We start from the raw sequence: 14,169 nt of genomic DNA on the forward strand, positions 1-14,169 counted from the left end.
TACGGTTGTCCTGCCGGTTTGACATTACCTCGATTCTACCAATAGGTGGCCATAGGAACGCACAATATTCAAAAATAGTTCAAAGAACGGATTTGGTCCTTAACCTACATCAGTCCCGGTAAAACCGACCTCATTAAGCTGAAGGTTGCTTACACCAGTCCCGGTAAAACCTCATTAAGCTGAAGGAACCTTATGTGCTGTTGAATGACGTCAGGATAACTTTTGAAAAAGTAAACATACTTGCATTTCAGCAGAAATACATTCAGCAGTGAACCAGCATGAGGTATAGACGATTCCGTCCCTTTGATCTCGGCATCGCCGGTTTAATCGTTTGCTGTATTTGCGGTGTAAATGGTAAGTCGTTATGTGAGATCAGGGATTATGTTCCATGTCACGTAGTTTGTGGTATTTTTCTCTTCATTTTAAACAGAACTTGAATATCTTCAAGGCATTCGTTAGTTGCCTATATGGGATCAGTTATCTATCTATAAAACCAGCACATGGTTTGATTTTGTTAAGTTTAACTCATTTTAATTTTTGATACGATTTAAAACAAAGTGACAATGCGATTAACAAATGACTGGACGGGGGCGGACTCTGTCATATTTCTATTACCATTTGTATTGTGTTGTCTCATTGGCGTCGCTGTATTTACGATAACACATTCTCCTACATTGTGTTTTATTCTTTACAAAGTGTAATAAGTTTTTATTGACTGAATTTAATAATAGCAACTCTCTTGCTATCTTGCTAAATCTTATTTCTATAGCTTGTTTGACCTAATTCCCAGGATTGGTGTCCTAACAAATTTTTAAGATTAGGTATACGGTACCGTTCAAGGATCTTCTCAAGGCAGATTTATTTGTCATCTCTCATTAAGTTTCCTTTTTGTTGCTGAAACCAATATTACATTGAAACCACATGCTCTTGATGTACCATTTTATACACATTCCCATCAGACATCTTCATACAGCAGCAATTGCTATCCTGAATATTTACATTTACATCGCTCTTTTCCTGAGCGATTTCCATATTAATTAGTTTCACAGTAGGTGTCATCCCTTTATTCCACTGTCGTTTCCTGTTAATTATTTATGAATTATTACAGAAATTGTTTGACACATGGGGTCTGTCAGCCTTTGCAGATGCCGAAGCCCCATTGCCCATGCTACTCACAGTTCGGACCCCCTTTGTACTGTTCTGTGTGCTGCTCCAATTGAGCCACGTAAAACACGCCCTCCCTGTTCGCCTCTTTTTCTCTCGCCAAACTTAACATGCAGGGCAAGGCAATCTGTTCCCAAAATGCTTCAAATAACCATTCTGTTCATACTTTAACTCTGAAATTAGCTGAATTCTTGTTTGTTTGTTTGTTTGTGTGTGTGTGCATGTTTGGGGGGGGGGGGGGGGGGGGGGTTGGTTGGTTGGTTATGTCTATGTCTATGTCTATGTGTGTGTGCGTGTGTGCGTGTGTGTGCGTGCATTTCTGTGTCCTTGTAGGAGAATATTGCGAGGTGAATGTTTGCCACAATGGAGGTACGTGTGTGACCGGTGTGGGAGAAGAACCCTTCCTCTGCATCTGTGCTGAAGGGTTTGCAGGGGACACTTGCAATACTATGGAAAATGGTAATGGTTAGCTCATGTTGGTCAAGCACATAGGTTGAACCTGCATATGTTCAAACAGTGTCAGTGGAAAATTATTCTTGTGTTAATAAACTTGCCCTATCAGGTCCATGCAGCCCAAACCCATGTAAAAATGACGGGGAGTGTGAGGTGATCATGAACTCCAGACGAGGAGATGTTTTTAATGGCTACATCTGCAAATGCCAGCCTGGCTTTGAGGGCATGCAATGTCAAATCAGTGAGTAAAGTACCTTATCATAATAATGCTGGGAGAAGGAGCTGTCTAATTTGCAGAACTGTGTATTCATTCTACTACTGATCGTACGTCGCACAGTGGGTATCGTAAAATGTGTCCAAAAGGAAACTGCATATTCATGGCCTACATTATTTAAAGTGACACTCAAAAAATGACTTATGCTGTCTTCGTGTCATTTATCATTCTGCTGGTGAAGAACTGAATGTCAATTCTCATTGAGGAGTCAGGACTTTGCAGCAAACAGGAACATGAATGAGCCAGCCTTTGGCCATAGTTCTGGAATACATTGTTTTCTTGCGACACACTTCCCCCATCGCAGCTACAGCAGGAACATTTCTGCTACATGACTTTTCTTGTGGTAATGGAAAGGCCCTCTGACAAATTATGATTTTTCTTTCTCTCTGACGCTCTGTAACTACTCATACTCATGCAGACATGCCCAGGATGCAGACGGCGCTTATGGTTAGGGAATACTATAACTGAAGGAATTTATAAATTTGTTATTTGATTTGTTATTTGATTTCCATGGTCAGGCTTGACTTGTAAATGGAAGATTTTTGTTCTGATGTGATTTTTAAGTGTCAAATATCCCATAGGTTGTGCTGCAGAACTATTTTAACTTTAGGTCTCAGAATGAAGTCTTCCAGTCTGTTGTGTGTAATAAGGACATGGGTATTTTTGATATCATCTTCAGTGAAACTATGTGGACTGAAGTGGTAAAAGGCTTTCAATGTTGAATAGTTATGTTTGTGACTTTTATTACTTCTGCTAGCTTGACAGATCCCAAGTGCTTGTTTCCTAATTGTATGTATCCCATATTGAGTCTTCTGTAGAGTGTAGCAGACTCTCATGGCTTTTTACAAAGGTAAAATGTTAAGATGATTACTGAAATGAGACATTGCTATTTTCAGAAGACTTTCTGAGAGTCACACAGCATCTGAACCAATTCTGCACTGGTCCCTAAGATTTTGAATTTTATTAGTTATTTTGTGATGGAAAATTCCAAGTAGATTTTACAGAGAACGTATCCTTATTTGTCTCATGTAATCCCAGCTGCTGGCATTGAGAGAGCACCAGTCTTCGCCAGGAACAGCCGCCATTCAGGCATGTTCAGTACAATTAGGCAAGCTCTCATCAAGCACTAAGAAGTTTTATACAAAACAGTCTGGGCACTTTACCATAAAGAATGATCCAGAACATATTTTCATCAAACATAATAAGAATATTCAGTGAGGTTCAGGGGCGCATTAACATTTTTTCTTTTTTTTTTTATTCCAAGGCAATCCAGAGTTCTTTTTAATCTGTAAATGATGCCATGTGAAAAATACAAACATAAACAAAAACAGTGAAATATGCACTTTGTCATATTCCGAAGACCAAAGCGCAAACCTTTGATGTCTCTACACTGGGATAAAAGAAAACACAGAGTGGTGAAAACCCATAGATTACTTTGTTTTTTAATTATTCCATGCACTAAATCACATTGTAATGAATTATGGTCTACTGAGACAGAGTTGTTTTGCGTTTTCATCAATCCTATTAGCTGTTCAGAGAGCTGCAGTTCCATGAGGACCATTGGTGCTGACGTAAATGCTGCTTTGGGTTTTGTGTCCTCTTTGGATTACTGAATGCCAAGCCTGTGATAAACATTGGGATAGAGCAAGTTTTGAGCTAGCAGCAGTAAACATGTGCTTGTTTTTTTGTTTCCTTTTTTGGACGATATTTATAGAACACTAGCCTTGTTCTGAATGATAGTTTGAAGGGTGTGTTAAATTTGAATGGTGTGTTACCATATAAGGAAAATGGTGACAAGAAAACTGTCACCATTCATTTTCTGTAATATATTTTTTAGCTTCAGTCTTTGATGAAAGGGAAGCAAGAATCACCCTTTAGTGGTGATTACTGGGAACTGCAAATAAACAAATGAATAGTAAGATTAGTAACAACTATGTTACTTTTCACTTTTTTGTAAATGCTTTTCTGGACTTTCAGTACTCCCTTCCCCCCGCTGTGTGTCCTGTGCAGGTGTTACTGCTGAGTCTGTCCAGGCTTTGTCTGAGGTCATGACCCTGGAGCTGCAGTGTGTCTGCACTGTGCATGCCCAGGCATTCTTCATGTGTCACCACATTCCCTCAAAGCCTCCTATCTGAAAATAGTCATTAGATTGTCTGGGAGTAAACAGAAGATTTAAAGGTGGCGTGACCTGTTCCTTTCCGGACACCACGATGTGTTTATCTCCCCTAGACACGCTGCGCTCTGCCGTCTAGGATTCCTGGATGACAGTGGGATATGCCCCACTGAGCCTACTGGCTCTTTTTAAGGAGGAGAGAGTAGGGCTTGCATCTGTCCGCAAAAACACACAGTCTCTCCATTTTAGTGCTCTTCGCATCACTCAGCAAATGCCTAACCTGAAGCTCAATTAAAGGGACCTGAAGGCAGATTCAAAGACCTTCAGCTGTGGCTAACAGAGAAACCAAAAGGATGGTTTCGTAATCTTTACATGCATTAAAATGAGATTTGCTTTAATCAACTCTAAATAATAATAATAATAAAAATAATAATAACATTGCATTATTTTGTATTGTTTTCAATTCACTTTTTAAGGTAACATAAGAATCTTGTATGATTTTTCTAGATGTGAATGACTGTGCCAACCAGCCTTGTAAGAACAGGGGCATATGCCGAGATCTGGATGGAGACTACACCTGCCAGTGCCCCTCCCCTTACGTAGGGAAGCAATGCCACCTAAGTATGTACGCTGACTAATAAGACATTTTCTTTACCACCCGCACTTTTTAATGCCACAATTCACACTGTTTTAGTTAGTTAATTAATTAATTACTTTTAAAAGCGACTGACCAAATAGCAGCATCAATATAGCATCTTTACATTTTTAAAAAGCCACAAATGGTTTATAGTGTAATAGTAATATATTAGTGCTAATATGTCTCTGCCTTGGCAGGTTGTATCTCTCTGTTAGGAATGGAAGATGGGGGAATAGTTGAGTCCCAGATCTCCGCCTCCTCCATCCACTTTGGCATTCTGGGGCTACAGCGCTGGGGCCCAGAGCTTGCCCGCCTCAACAACCAGGGAATTGTCAATGCTTGGAGCTCTAACCCGCATGACAAGAACCCTTGGATTGAGGTTAGTCAGAAATATCACATGGACAGCTTACTGTCTCTTGGTATAATTTTGGCATGCAAATGCTAGCCTGTTGACATTTTTAGGTGTTATTGAAATTAGAAGACATTGAGTTATGAGATTACAAAACCTAGAAAGTTCATCATGTCTTTTTATATGAATGTCTGCTCATATTCCAATGCTGGGATTGCAGATTGACCTGCAGATGAAGATGCGTCTGACTGGCATCATTACCCAAGGAGCAAGTCGCATGGGCACGGCCGAGTTTATCAAGACCTTCAAGGTGGCATCTAGCTTTGATGGCAAAAACTACATGATGTACAGAGCTCGTGGTCAGAAGAAAGATGTGGTGAGCACCAGAGCTGAAACAATGCTGCTGTTCCCTGTTTTTAAATTGCCACTCCTCGGTTTGCTGCTCACTCCTCAGGTGCTGTTCCTGCAGGTCTTCATCGGGAACATGGATAACGAAGGCACCAAGACTAACTTCTTTGACCCACCTATTGTGACTCAGTACATCCGCATCATTCCTGTGATATGCCGGCAGGCATGTACTCTGCGCATGGAACTGATTGGCTGTGAACTCGATGGTAATGTGCCCTAATCAGGGAGGAGTATCGCCTCCTCTTTAGCAGCATTTTCCTAATGCATTCCCTATTTATTTCTCATTGTTATTTCTTGGCCTGTAGTGGAAATGCACGCAGGGAAGTTTGTATTCCTGACTTTTGCCAAAGTGCCGCTCTGATTCCTCTCATCTAATGGCTTGTTTTGCAGTGCAATCTAATGCGGTGGGCTGTGCTGAGTCTCTGGGCATGAAGTCTCGCCTTGTTTTGGACAGCCAACTGTCAGCTTCCAGTGCCTTCCGCACCTGGGGCATCGATGCGTTCACCTGGCTCCCCCACTACGCTCGCCTGGACAAGCTAGGCAAAACCAATGCCTGGTCTCCAGCCTCCAACAACCAATCTGAGTGGCTTCAGGTGACACCTTCTTTTTTAAAAGCAATAGGATTATCATTTCCTATAACTACATGGGACTTTATGTACCTTAACGATATTGTTTTCATTTTGGTGAGAAACATTTATAGTGCCTTTATGGCAGTGTTGCCAAATAAACTCATTTGAACTGTATGTGCACAGATTTTATATTAGCTTCCGCCATACCTTCATTAGGTGGACTTGGAGAAGCCTAAAAGAATCGCAGGCATTATCACGCAGGGAGCCAAAGACTTTGGCACTGTGCAGTTTGTGTCTGCCTTCAAGATTGCATTCAGTGATGATGGTACATCGTGGAGTGTTGTAAAAGATGAAACAAGGAGGGCAGACAAGGTCAGTGAGCACACTTTCATCTTTACATACAGCATTAGAATTTTGTTTAATTTTAAAGATTCGGGGACTAATTGTTAGAGTCCTAAAAATGTTTGTATGATTTAATATCCAGCAGATTTTCAGTAAAAACAGAATTATGATAAAGCACTGCTCAAAAACCAATATAATTAGCTCTTCAGTCCTACATGAAAAAAGACTGAGCATGGTCCTTGACTGACAGCTGTCTGTCACAGATTGTTTCCTGCTATAGTACTCCACTGGAACTGAATATAATTCTCAAAGATGGAGCATTGGTGTAATACAACCATATATCTATGAACCTACCAATGAGGATTCCGATGCAAATCCTTCTGAAATTCAGGCACCAGATAAGCCTCATTTTTAGAGAATGGAAGCTGTTTTGTTTTATGTTATGCTAAAAATTAAATTATAGGCTTAGGCACAAATGGCTAGCTCAGAGGAAGGTGAAAAGAAAAAGAAAAAAAATCACTGTAGAATAAATTAGCCTAACATTGACTTCCAGCATCTTTTACTGGAGGTAATGTCTGCATTTCTTGTTCTAACACCATAACACCTGATTCTATAAGATGCAAGCATGACATCACTGGGATGCCTTGATATGTGTGAATTGTGTGATCTATAAAATCAAATTTAAGACTGCATGGAATCAATTATTCCAAGACAATCACCACAGTATATTGATCAATGTGTAAAAACATTTTTTACTTGGACAGCACAGCTATGCGTACAGTAACAATTCCACACAAATTATACCATAGATGTGGATTTTTCTTAGAAAGCGGGTGTGTTGTAGGGGCATCAGCTTTCTGACTGTTGAGAGTAAGGCTGACATAAGCTTTAGGTAACAGAAGGACCACCTGTTTTACATCAAAAGGGGAGAAATTCTGGCAAATTAAATTAGGCATTTACTGGACTTTGAATATGTACACTGTTTGGCCAAAAGATGAATATTAAGCAAATTAGAAAGAAAACACAAGTCTTTAGAATCTTAGTAGACTTCAGGGCTGGGTTTGGTTATGTGACCAAGTTTCAGTTTGTTCTGTTTATGAGTCTTTAAGAAGTACAGGAGCCCCACCCAAGCCAGACCTTCTTTGTGTGGTATATCAATCCACAGTTTCCTATTTTTCTCTGGTCGAGGCACTCACTGCCTATCATGAGATGTTTATTGGGATCATAGGCAGTCTCTTCTTCTCAAGATTCTCTCAACATGGTTTAGTTTGTGGCTTCTCTAAAGAAAGGCTTATGTGGAAAATTCCATATTATGGGTTGTTGTTATGGGCAGTTGTGAAACTACATCTTCCTATATTGAAATCATTTTTGCGCTCCACATGCCCCCAATTATGGCCTTGCTCAATGCAAAATGTATGTGTGATACCTGAACTTCTTCCTCCGTAACCCACCCAACACCGACCCACCAAACTCACTGGCATATGTCCTGTTCATATATCCATTCCAGATTTTCAAAGGCAACATTGACAACAACACACACAAAAAGAACTTGTTTGAGCCTCCCTTCTTCGCCCGGTTCGTGCGCTTCCTCCCCTGGGAGTGGCATGAACGAATCACTGTCCGGATGGAGCTCCTGGGATGTGACGCTTAGAGACCCTGTGGAGGACTGGGGGCTGCCTGACCCCTCTCCCTGCTTCCCACCCACAGCCCCAGGCCTCTCTCTTTCAGACTCCTGCTGATGCCCATGATGCCTAGATGATAGCGCAGTCACTGTGTGTTAATGATTGGGTTTAGCACAAAAACGTCAATTGTACTGACTCTGCATTGTCTTAATGGCATTGCAACTAAGAATTGTAGGATTTTGTAATAGCATTCCTTTTGCTCTTCTGCCTATGTTTTTAACATGCTTATAATTTTAATATTTGCACTTTCTTTTGTATTGCATGTTGCTGCAAAGTTATCACACAAGGAAAGATGACACTGTTCAAGTTGAACATGCTTGTTGAATGAGATGTTATAGTGGGTTTCTAGCAGTGGCTTGTTTTTCTTCAACACCTACACGCTTTGTTACAAACATTTTTAGTTTACACTAACCATGGGTCTGATGTACAACCAAATGTTTGTACAGTCCAGCTAGCTTACACATTTTCTTAAGTGCAACTTCTCCATTATTAGAGTCTGCTGTATGGGTAAAATGCCCCAGTCATTAGTGTAGATTTCACTCTGCCTGCACAGACAAGCTCTGGATAGGTTCCTGCTACTCTTGGGTGGTGCCAGATCAGAAACCTGTCATTTGACCTCACTGTGTGTCCAAGCCTATGTGGACCTTTGACTGCCCCCCGTAATCAGCATGGTGTCCAGTGACTCGTTTTACCCCAAGGTTTTACCCTAAGCTTTTAAGGAATGGAGCACAAGTAAAAAGCATGTGACTCAATACTCATTTGGAGTTTTGTTTTTGGAGTTCATTTTTATAATCAGACTATAGTATAGTCAGGGATTGTGCAATAAATTGACAGAAAAAAAACATGAATATTGTGGAAAGACTTTAATTGAAAATGTATATTAAAACAGTTTATATTTAAACAGTATATTGACATTAAACATGTACCAACACATTCATCTGAAGTGGCAACATTTGCATTGTAGTGGCTATATTTCTTTGCATTTTTAGTGTGATTTCTAATTCATGTTGAAATCTATTCCTTTTTATTTATTGATTTAAACAATAAAGTTTAAACAACCAAATTTAGAGAAAAGTGTAGAATCTTGAGGATTTCTTACCAATTGTAAATATTTTGTCTGTTTCTCTTTAACAGTCATTAATAAAAGATTGAAGGACACTGCTTTGTTTTTGCTTGCCTTTGTACAAGTTTATCTATGTTGTGCACGCCTTTGATCTTTTTGTTGCTGAGTTAAACAGCAAACATCAACAAGAAGGCTTCAAATTATAATGGGTAAAATCTTAACTGAGCCTCCAGACATCACTATGGATTTGTAAAGCCCTAATTATAGTTACAGTGTTTCAGAGAATGATTATGAAAAAGAGAACAAAGCAACATCTCATCTTGGCATTGTGTTTCCTCTTACAGCTTTCCAAGAAGCCAATATATTCACCATTCACAGCATAGTCCTCCTTCACCCTACAGTTTACTGCACAAATTACAGACTCCTACAGATGACCTCCTTGTCTGCTATTCACACCGGCTTAGCATTCCTAGCCTGGGGCTGGCCCTTTCATCTTAATGCATACCGCCATCCAAACAGCCGTAATGGCTCCGAGTGGCTGAGAAAAGGCAGGCGAATGGAGAGGTACTCCAAAAGCAGACAGCTAATGAACTGGCTAAGAACCTTTTCTCTGCAGTATCAGATTAGTATCTGTCCAGGTGCTTGCTGCCTGCACTGGTGGGTGTTGCTGGGGAGCAGTCATTCTTGGCTCCTTTCAAGACCTGGCTTGCAGTGTTTCAGGCTTACAATGGTAAATGGAGTGACAGGTAGAGGTTTAAAAAAAGATCCCCTCGGGCCCTAGGCCACCTGAATACAATAATGACTTTTTGCAGAACCATCGTTACCTTATAGACAATGTCGTAACCTCTTCCTAGATCCGTGCCAGTTGAATGCCTTCCCATAGTGTTGTGTTGAACAATCTTTTTCTCATAGAGCTGCATGACAGCCGTTTCCGGATGAGCTCATTTGTTATGACTTAGGCGTTAGTGATAGGTAGACCATACGTTGCACTAATGCACTAATGGGAAGCAGACACTACAGTACTTAACGGAGAGTATATTTAAGAGGGTGAAACGTCTGTAGGTCGTGGAAACAAGCAGTTATTAGGTAATAGCAGACTATAATTAATTAGCTAACTGTACATATTATTGTTAATCAGCTGTAGGTAAACCTGTTATATTTTCATGAATTTATATTTAGGAATTTCAAAAGTAAACAGTGATAGGGATATCTTTTTTCAGATGAATACAATGGAATTCCCGTGGTTGCGGTAGCGGTTTCCTCGCAATGTAGTGCGAGTTTTCCAAACATCTTAAAAACATGCGTGAGATAGACTGACGAGTTAGCTTCAAGCTTACGTCACGGTCAGGCTTCTTTATGCCCGCAGCTGTGCTTGACCTGCGTTGTACTGTTCCTGTGTTTTACTCCAGGAATAGGGATTAAAGACAGCAGAACAATTAAGGACAACAGTGTGAGTACATGTTTGAAATGCATGGTTGGTTCGATTTTGGTTGCAGGTGCTATTTGAAGTTTAATTCGCGTTAATAAAGCGCAGCAGATGTTTAGAATGTTTCGTTGGCAAATATTTATGGACGATTTTAATCCACATTGTTTCCTTATGAATTTGTTACATTGTTATGCTGTGATATATGAAACACTTTTAACGTGTTTTACAGTAACATATAATTCTTAACAAATAATTTAAACAAATATATATTTAGGCCTATGTTTATATAGTGTGCGTGTATATATATATATATATATATATATATATATATATATATATATATATATATATATATATATATATATATATATTATATTATATATATATATTTTTTTTTTTTGCATTTTTTTTTTGCCCATTCATGATAGGGTTCTCTACCAGAGGCCTGGGAGCTTGAGAGTCCTGTGTAGTATCTTAGCCGTTCCTAGGATTGCACTCTATATAAGCACTCTACATATACGATCCTTCGAATCTTTCAGAATACAACAGAACGCCCTTTTCGTTTCTTTTCGTTTCTTTTTTAAGGAGCTCTGTTTCGTTTTCCTGATTTTCTTTTTAATGTCTAATTTTTTCACCGCCAATTAGGACATTTTCACAAAGATCGGCGCCAAATGGAAAAATCACGCACTCTGCTGGCCCTGATCTTGCAAGTACTCTATTACTGCAAGGCAGTCTCCACGAGCTACAATACCTTCTTCTATCAAGATATATTCAAGGGCAACGGAAATGGAGAACGTATGTTCCCTGCTGAAAGATAAGCACTTCAAAAGACAATCTTAGTTATGCAGTGAAAAAAATATTTTCTAATTACTAAATCTTTTACAGATGTTTATTTGCTCTGACAGTATTCCATAGGAATGGATTAGTAGAATTTCTAGTTTTAAGCTATTTTACCTAAACACACACTGGGCTGACTGCCTTTACAACATATATATTAGCCAAGTGCCAGCCTTTATAACATATATATATATCAAGCAAGTACCATCCATCCATCTATCAGATGTAATTAGGTAAGGGCTCTCTCTTTAGGCAGGTTCATTTACTGTTTTTTTTGTTTGTTTGTTTGTTTTGCATGTAGTTCATTTCAATGGCATAAAACTGCGAGTTGAGACCACACTGCCCTCTGTGTTCACTCTGAGGGGCAGTAATGTGACCCTCCCCTGTCGGTTCTGGTACGAGCCGCCGCTAAACAGCCCTCGCAGTGTGCGGGTAAAGTGGTCCTGGTCACCCATCACTGGAGACCGTGAGGTTGACGTCCTGGTCGCGATTGGTCACCACCAGCGCAGCTTTGGGGATTTTAAGAATCGAGTGTACCTTCAGCATGACCTCCCAGGAGATACTGCATTGGTCATCACTAATGTCAGCATGAGTGACACAGGCCAATACCGCTGTGAGATCATTGATGGCCTGGAAGATGAAAGTGTGACAGTTGACCTGGAGCTCAGAGGTGCAGGAAGCCAGTTCAACTTTAATTAAATTCTGTTTTAAACACTTGCTTTCAGTCCCTTTTATTCTTGGCACAAATAAGACCTTGCAATTTGATCAGCTTGGTCATGGCACCGTTTCCTTAGACTTCTGGGGTCTTGCTCTGTCTCTTTCAGGTGTGGTCTTTCCTTATCAGCCTCAAAATGGCCGCTACCACCTGACCTTCCCAGAAGCTCGGCAGGTCTGTGAGGAGCAGGATGCCATGGTAGCCACTTCTGACCAGCTCTACATGGCCTGGCAGGAGGGGCTGGACTGGTGCAATGCCGGCTGGCTTGCAGACGGCACAGTGCAGTACCCAATTAACCTGCCCCGGTACCCATGTGGGGGCCTTGGACTGGCCCCAGGGGTACGCAGCTATGGACCCAGGCATAAACACCTTCATCGCTATGACGTCTTCTGTTTCTCCTCCTCGCTTCGGGGTAAGAAGGGACCTCATTATTCTCTAATTGAATTGAATTTATACTCATTGGAGTCTTCTGTGGAGCACAAAGGCAGACAACTTCAAACCCTGAATTCATAATGCGATTTTGAATTTTTTAATTAATGCTATATAATGTCATTTTGTAACACTATAGGAAATTAAATAACAGCCTTCACCACAGTTCACTGATAATTTGTTTCTATAGCTATCATTTTGAATCACTGCTAATTTTTGTTAAGTACCACAGCACAGAGATGTAGTTAAATCACTCATACTTTGATCAATAATTTCTTAACCTATTGACATATTATTCCCTTACTGCTCTTCAGGGAGAGTATATTACCTTGAACATGCTCAGAAGTTCAACTTCACTGAGGCAATCCAGGCCTGTATTGAGGATGACACTCAGATAGCTAAGGTGGGTCACCTTTTCGCAGCATGGAAGTTCCTAGGCCTGGATCGCTGTGATGCCGGTTGGCTGGCTGATGGGAGTGTGCGATACCCGATAACCACTCCTCGCTTGAACTGTGGGCCTCACAAACGAGGCGTCCGCAGCTTCGGCTTCCCCTCCCCGTATTACAAGTATGGGGTGTACTGCTATAGCTCTAGGTGAAAGCCTACTGAGACTTACCAGGAGTCTGCCTTTGCATAGTGAATGTGAATTACCATGGTGCCATTGCCTTCCAACCAGCTAAGCAACAGTGGTTGCATGAGGTGAGTTGTAGGAATACATGGAAATGTTCCGGTTTCTATCCAAATTTACAGATGATCCAGTGCTAATACAGATTAATTCCTGGGTTGCTTTCAACACTTTAGTCCAGTAGGTGAAATTGTACAAAACATATTTGCCAGTTCCAGTGGCAAATTCCTATGCTTTTCCACTTTATTCTCATCAGATTAGGTTGGTGACCTAAAGCATCAAATGTTAATAGTGTGTTGGCTAGACATCTTATTTTTTTACATTTATTTTTTATTTATATGTTTAATTAATCTTAGGTGAACAATGGCATGAAAATGTGTTGGTGTTTTACACTTTCATATTTTGTAATACTATATATTTGCTCCTTAAGGACAGGAAAAAGTCAAAGGCTTACATACATTTACTGAATATGCATTTTCTGATCATTGATGAGTTTTAACAACAGGAACAATTTTGCCCTCACCTGGTTAGAATAAGAAAGTGACACAAGAAAACTGGTAAGCTCTATTTTAGGATTGCTGGTTTGCTCACCATCGTTTCAGTGAGCGGTTCCAAAACCTAAGTCAACTTCTCACCATATTATGCAGAAACAAATGTTATAATGTGAAAAGGGTCTTGTGGATATTTCATCAAGTACTTAGTCATACCTGCTTTTAATTATGTTTAAAAGGTTTACAGTGCTTTCTAAGAAATAGAAAAAATGTTCTTGCTACATATTACAGAATAATGCCTCTAAAATCTGAATGCTTTTTTGTACTGTAATCTTTACTTTTTGTTACATTTGAATACATAATGTCATTTTGGTAAAACAAATAGCTAAAACATGTTAAAATGATCACATAGTCCTTGTACATAGAGTGTATTTTTCAATTTGCTTTATTTTCCTGTACTTTCACCTTTGATGAGCTAGGGATCAGTTTTTGTCATTTACCTCCAAAAAAATATTACCAAGGGGTATCTAGTTGTGGATAAGTGCAAAGCCATTGATCAGTATGGGTGGTTGCAGTTCAGTCTCACACATGA

At 40.0% G+C, this 14,169-nt stretch overlaps 2 protein-coding genes across 4 annotated transcripts; both read left to right on the forward strand.

Moving 5' to 3' along the window:
- Window positions 1-103: 103 nt before the first annotated feature.
- On the forward strand, window positions 104-9,143 carry mfge8a (milk fat globule EGF and factor V/VIII domain containing a). 3 transcript variants are annotated; one of them, XM_027013810.3, is made up of 11 exons: window positions 127-163; window positions 255-354; window positions 1,498-1,623; window positions 1,727-1,858; window positions 4,512-4,625; window positions 4,839-5,020; window positions 5,211-5,366; window positions 5,460-5,604; window positions 5,789-5,991; window positions 6,184-6,339; window positions 7,817-9,143. In XM_027013810.3, exons 2-11 carry the CDS (start codon window positions 279-281, stop codon window positions 7,958-7,960), a joined length of 1,434 nt encoding a protein of 477 aa, XP_026869611.2. In that variant the 5' UTR covers window positions 127-163; window positions 255-278; the 3' UTR covers window positions 7,961-9,143. The 3 variants fall into 3 exon arrangements, with proteins under 3 accessions (XP_081562670.1, XP_026869611.2, XP_026869609.2); XM_027013808.3 differs by having other exon boundaries at window positions 133-163; window positions 252-354; XM_081706544.1 differs by having other exon boundaries at window positions 104-354.
- Window positions 9,144-10,399: 1,256 nt separating this feature from the next.
- LOC113579691 (hyaluronan and proteoglycan link protein 3) lies at window positions 10,400-14,057 on the forward strand. Its single transcript, XM_027013815.3, has 5 exons — window positions 10,400-10,504; window positions 11,126-11,275; window positions 11,619-11,987; window positions 12,142-12,444; window positions 12,776-14,057. Exons 2-5 carry the CDS (start codon window positions 11,152-11,154, stop codon window positions 13,057-13,059), a joined length of 1,080 nt encoding a protein of 359 aa, XP_026869616.2. The 5' UTR covers window positions 10,400-10,504; window positions 11,126-11,151; the 3' UTR covers window positions 13,060-14,057.
- The last annotated feature ends 112 nt before the right edge of the window (window positions 14,058-14,169 follow it).

The sequence above is a fragment of the Electrophorus electricus genome, chromosome 23 (genome assembly GCF_041902795.1).
Source record: "Electrophorus electricus isolate QZ-2024a chromosome 23, ASM4190279v1, whole genome shotgun sequence".
Lineage (NCBI taxonomy): Eukaryota > Metazoa > Chordata > Actinopteri > Gymnotiformes > Gymnotidae > Electrophorus > Electrophorus electricus.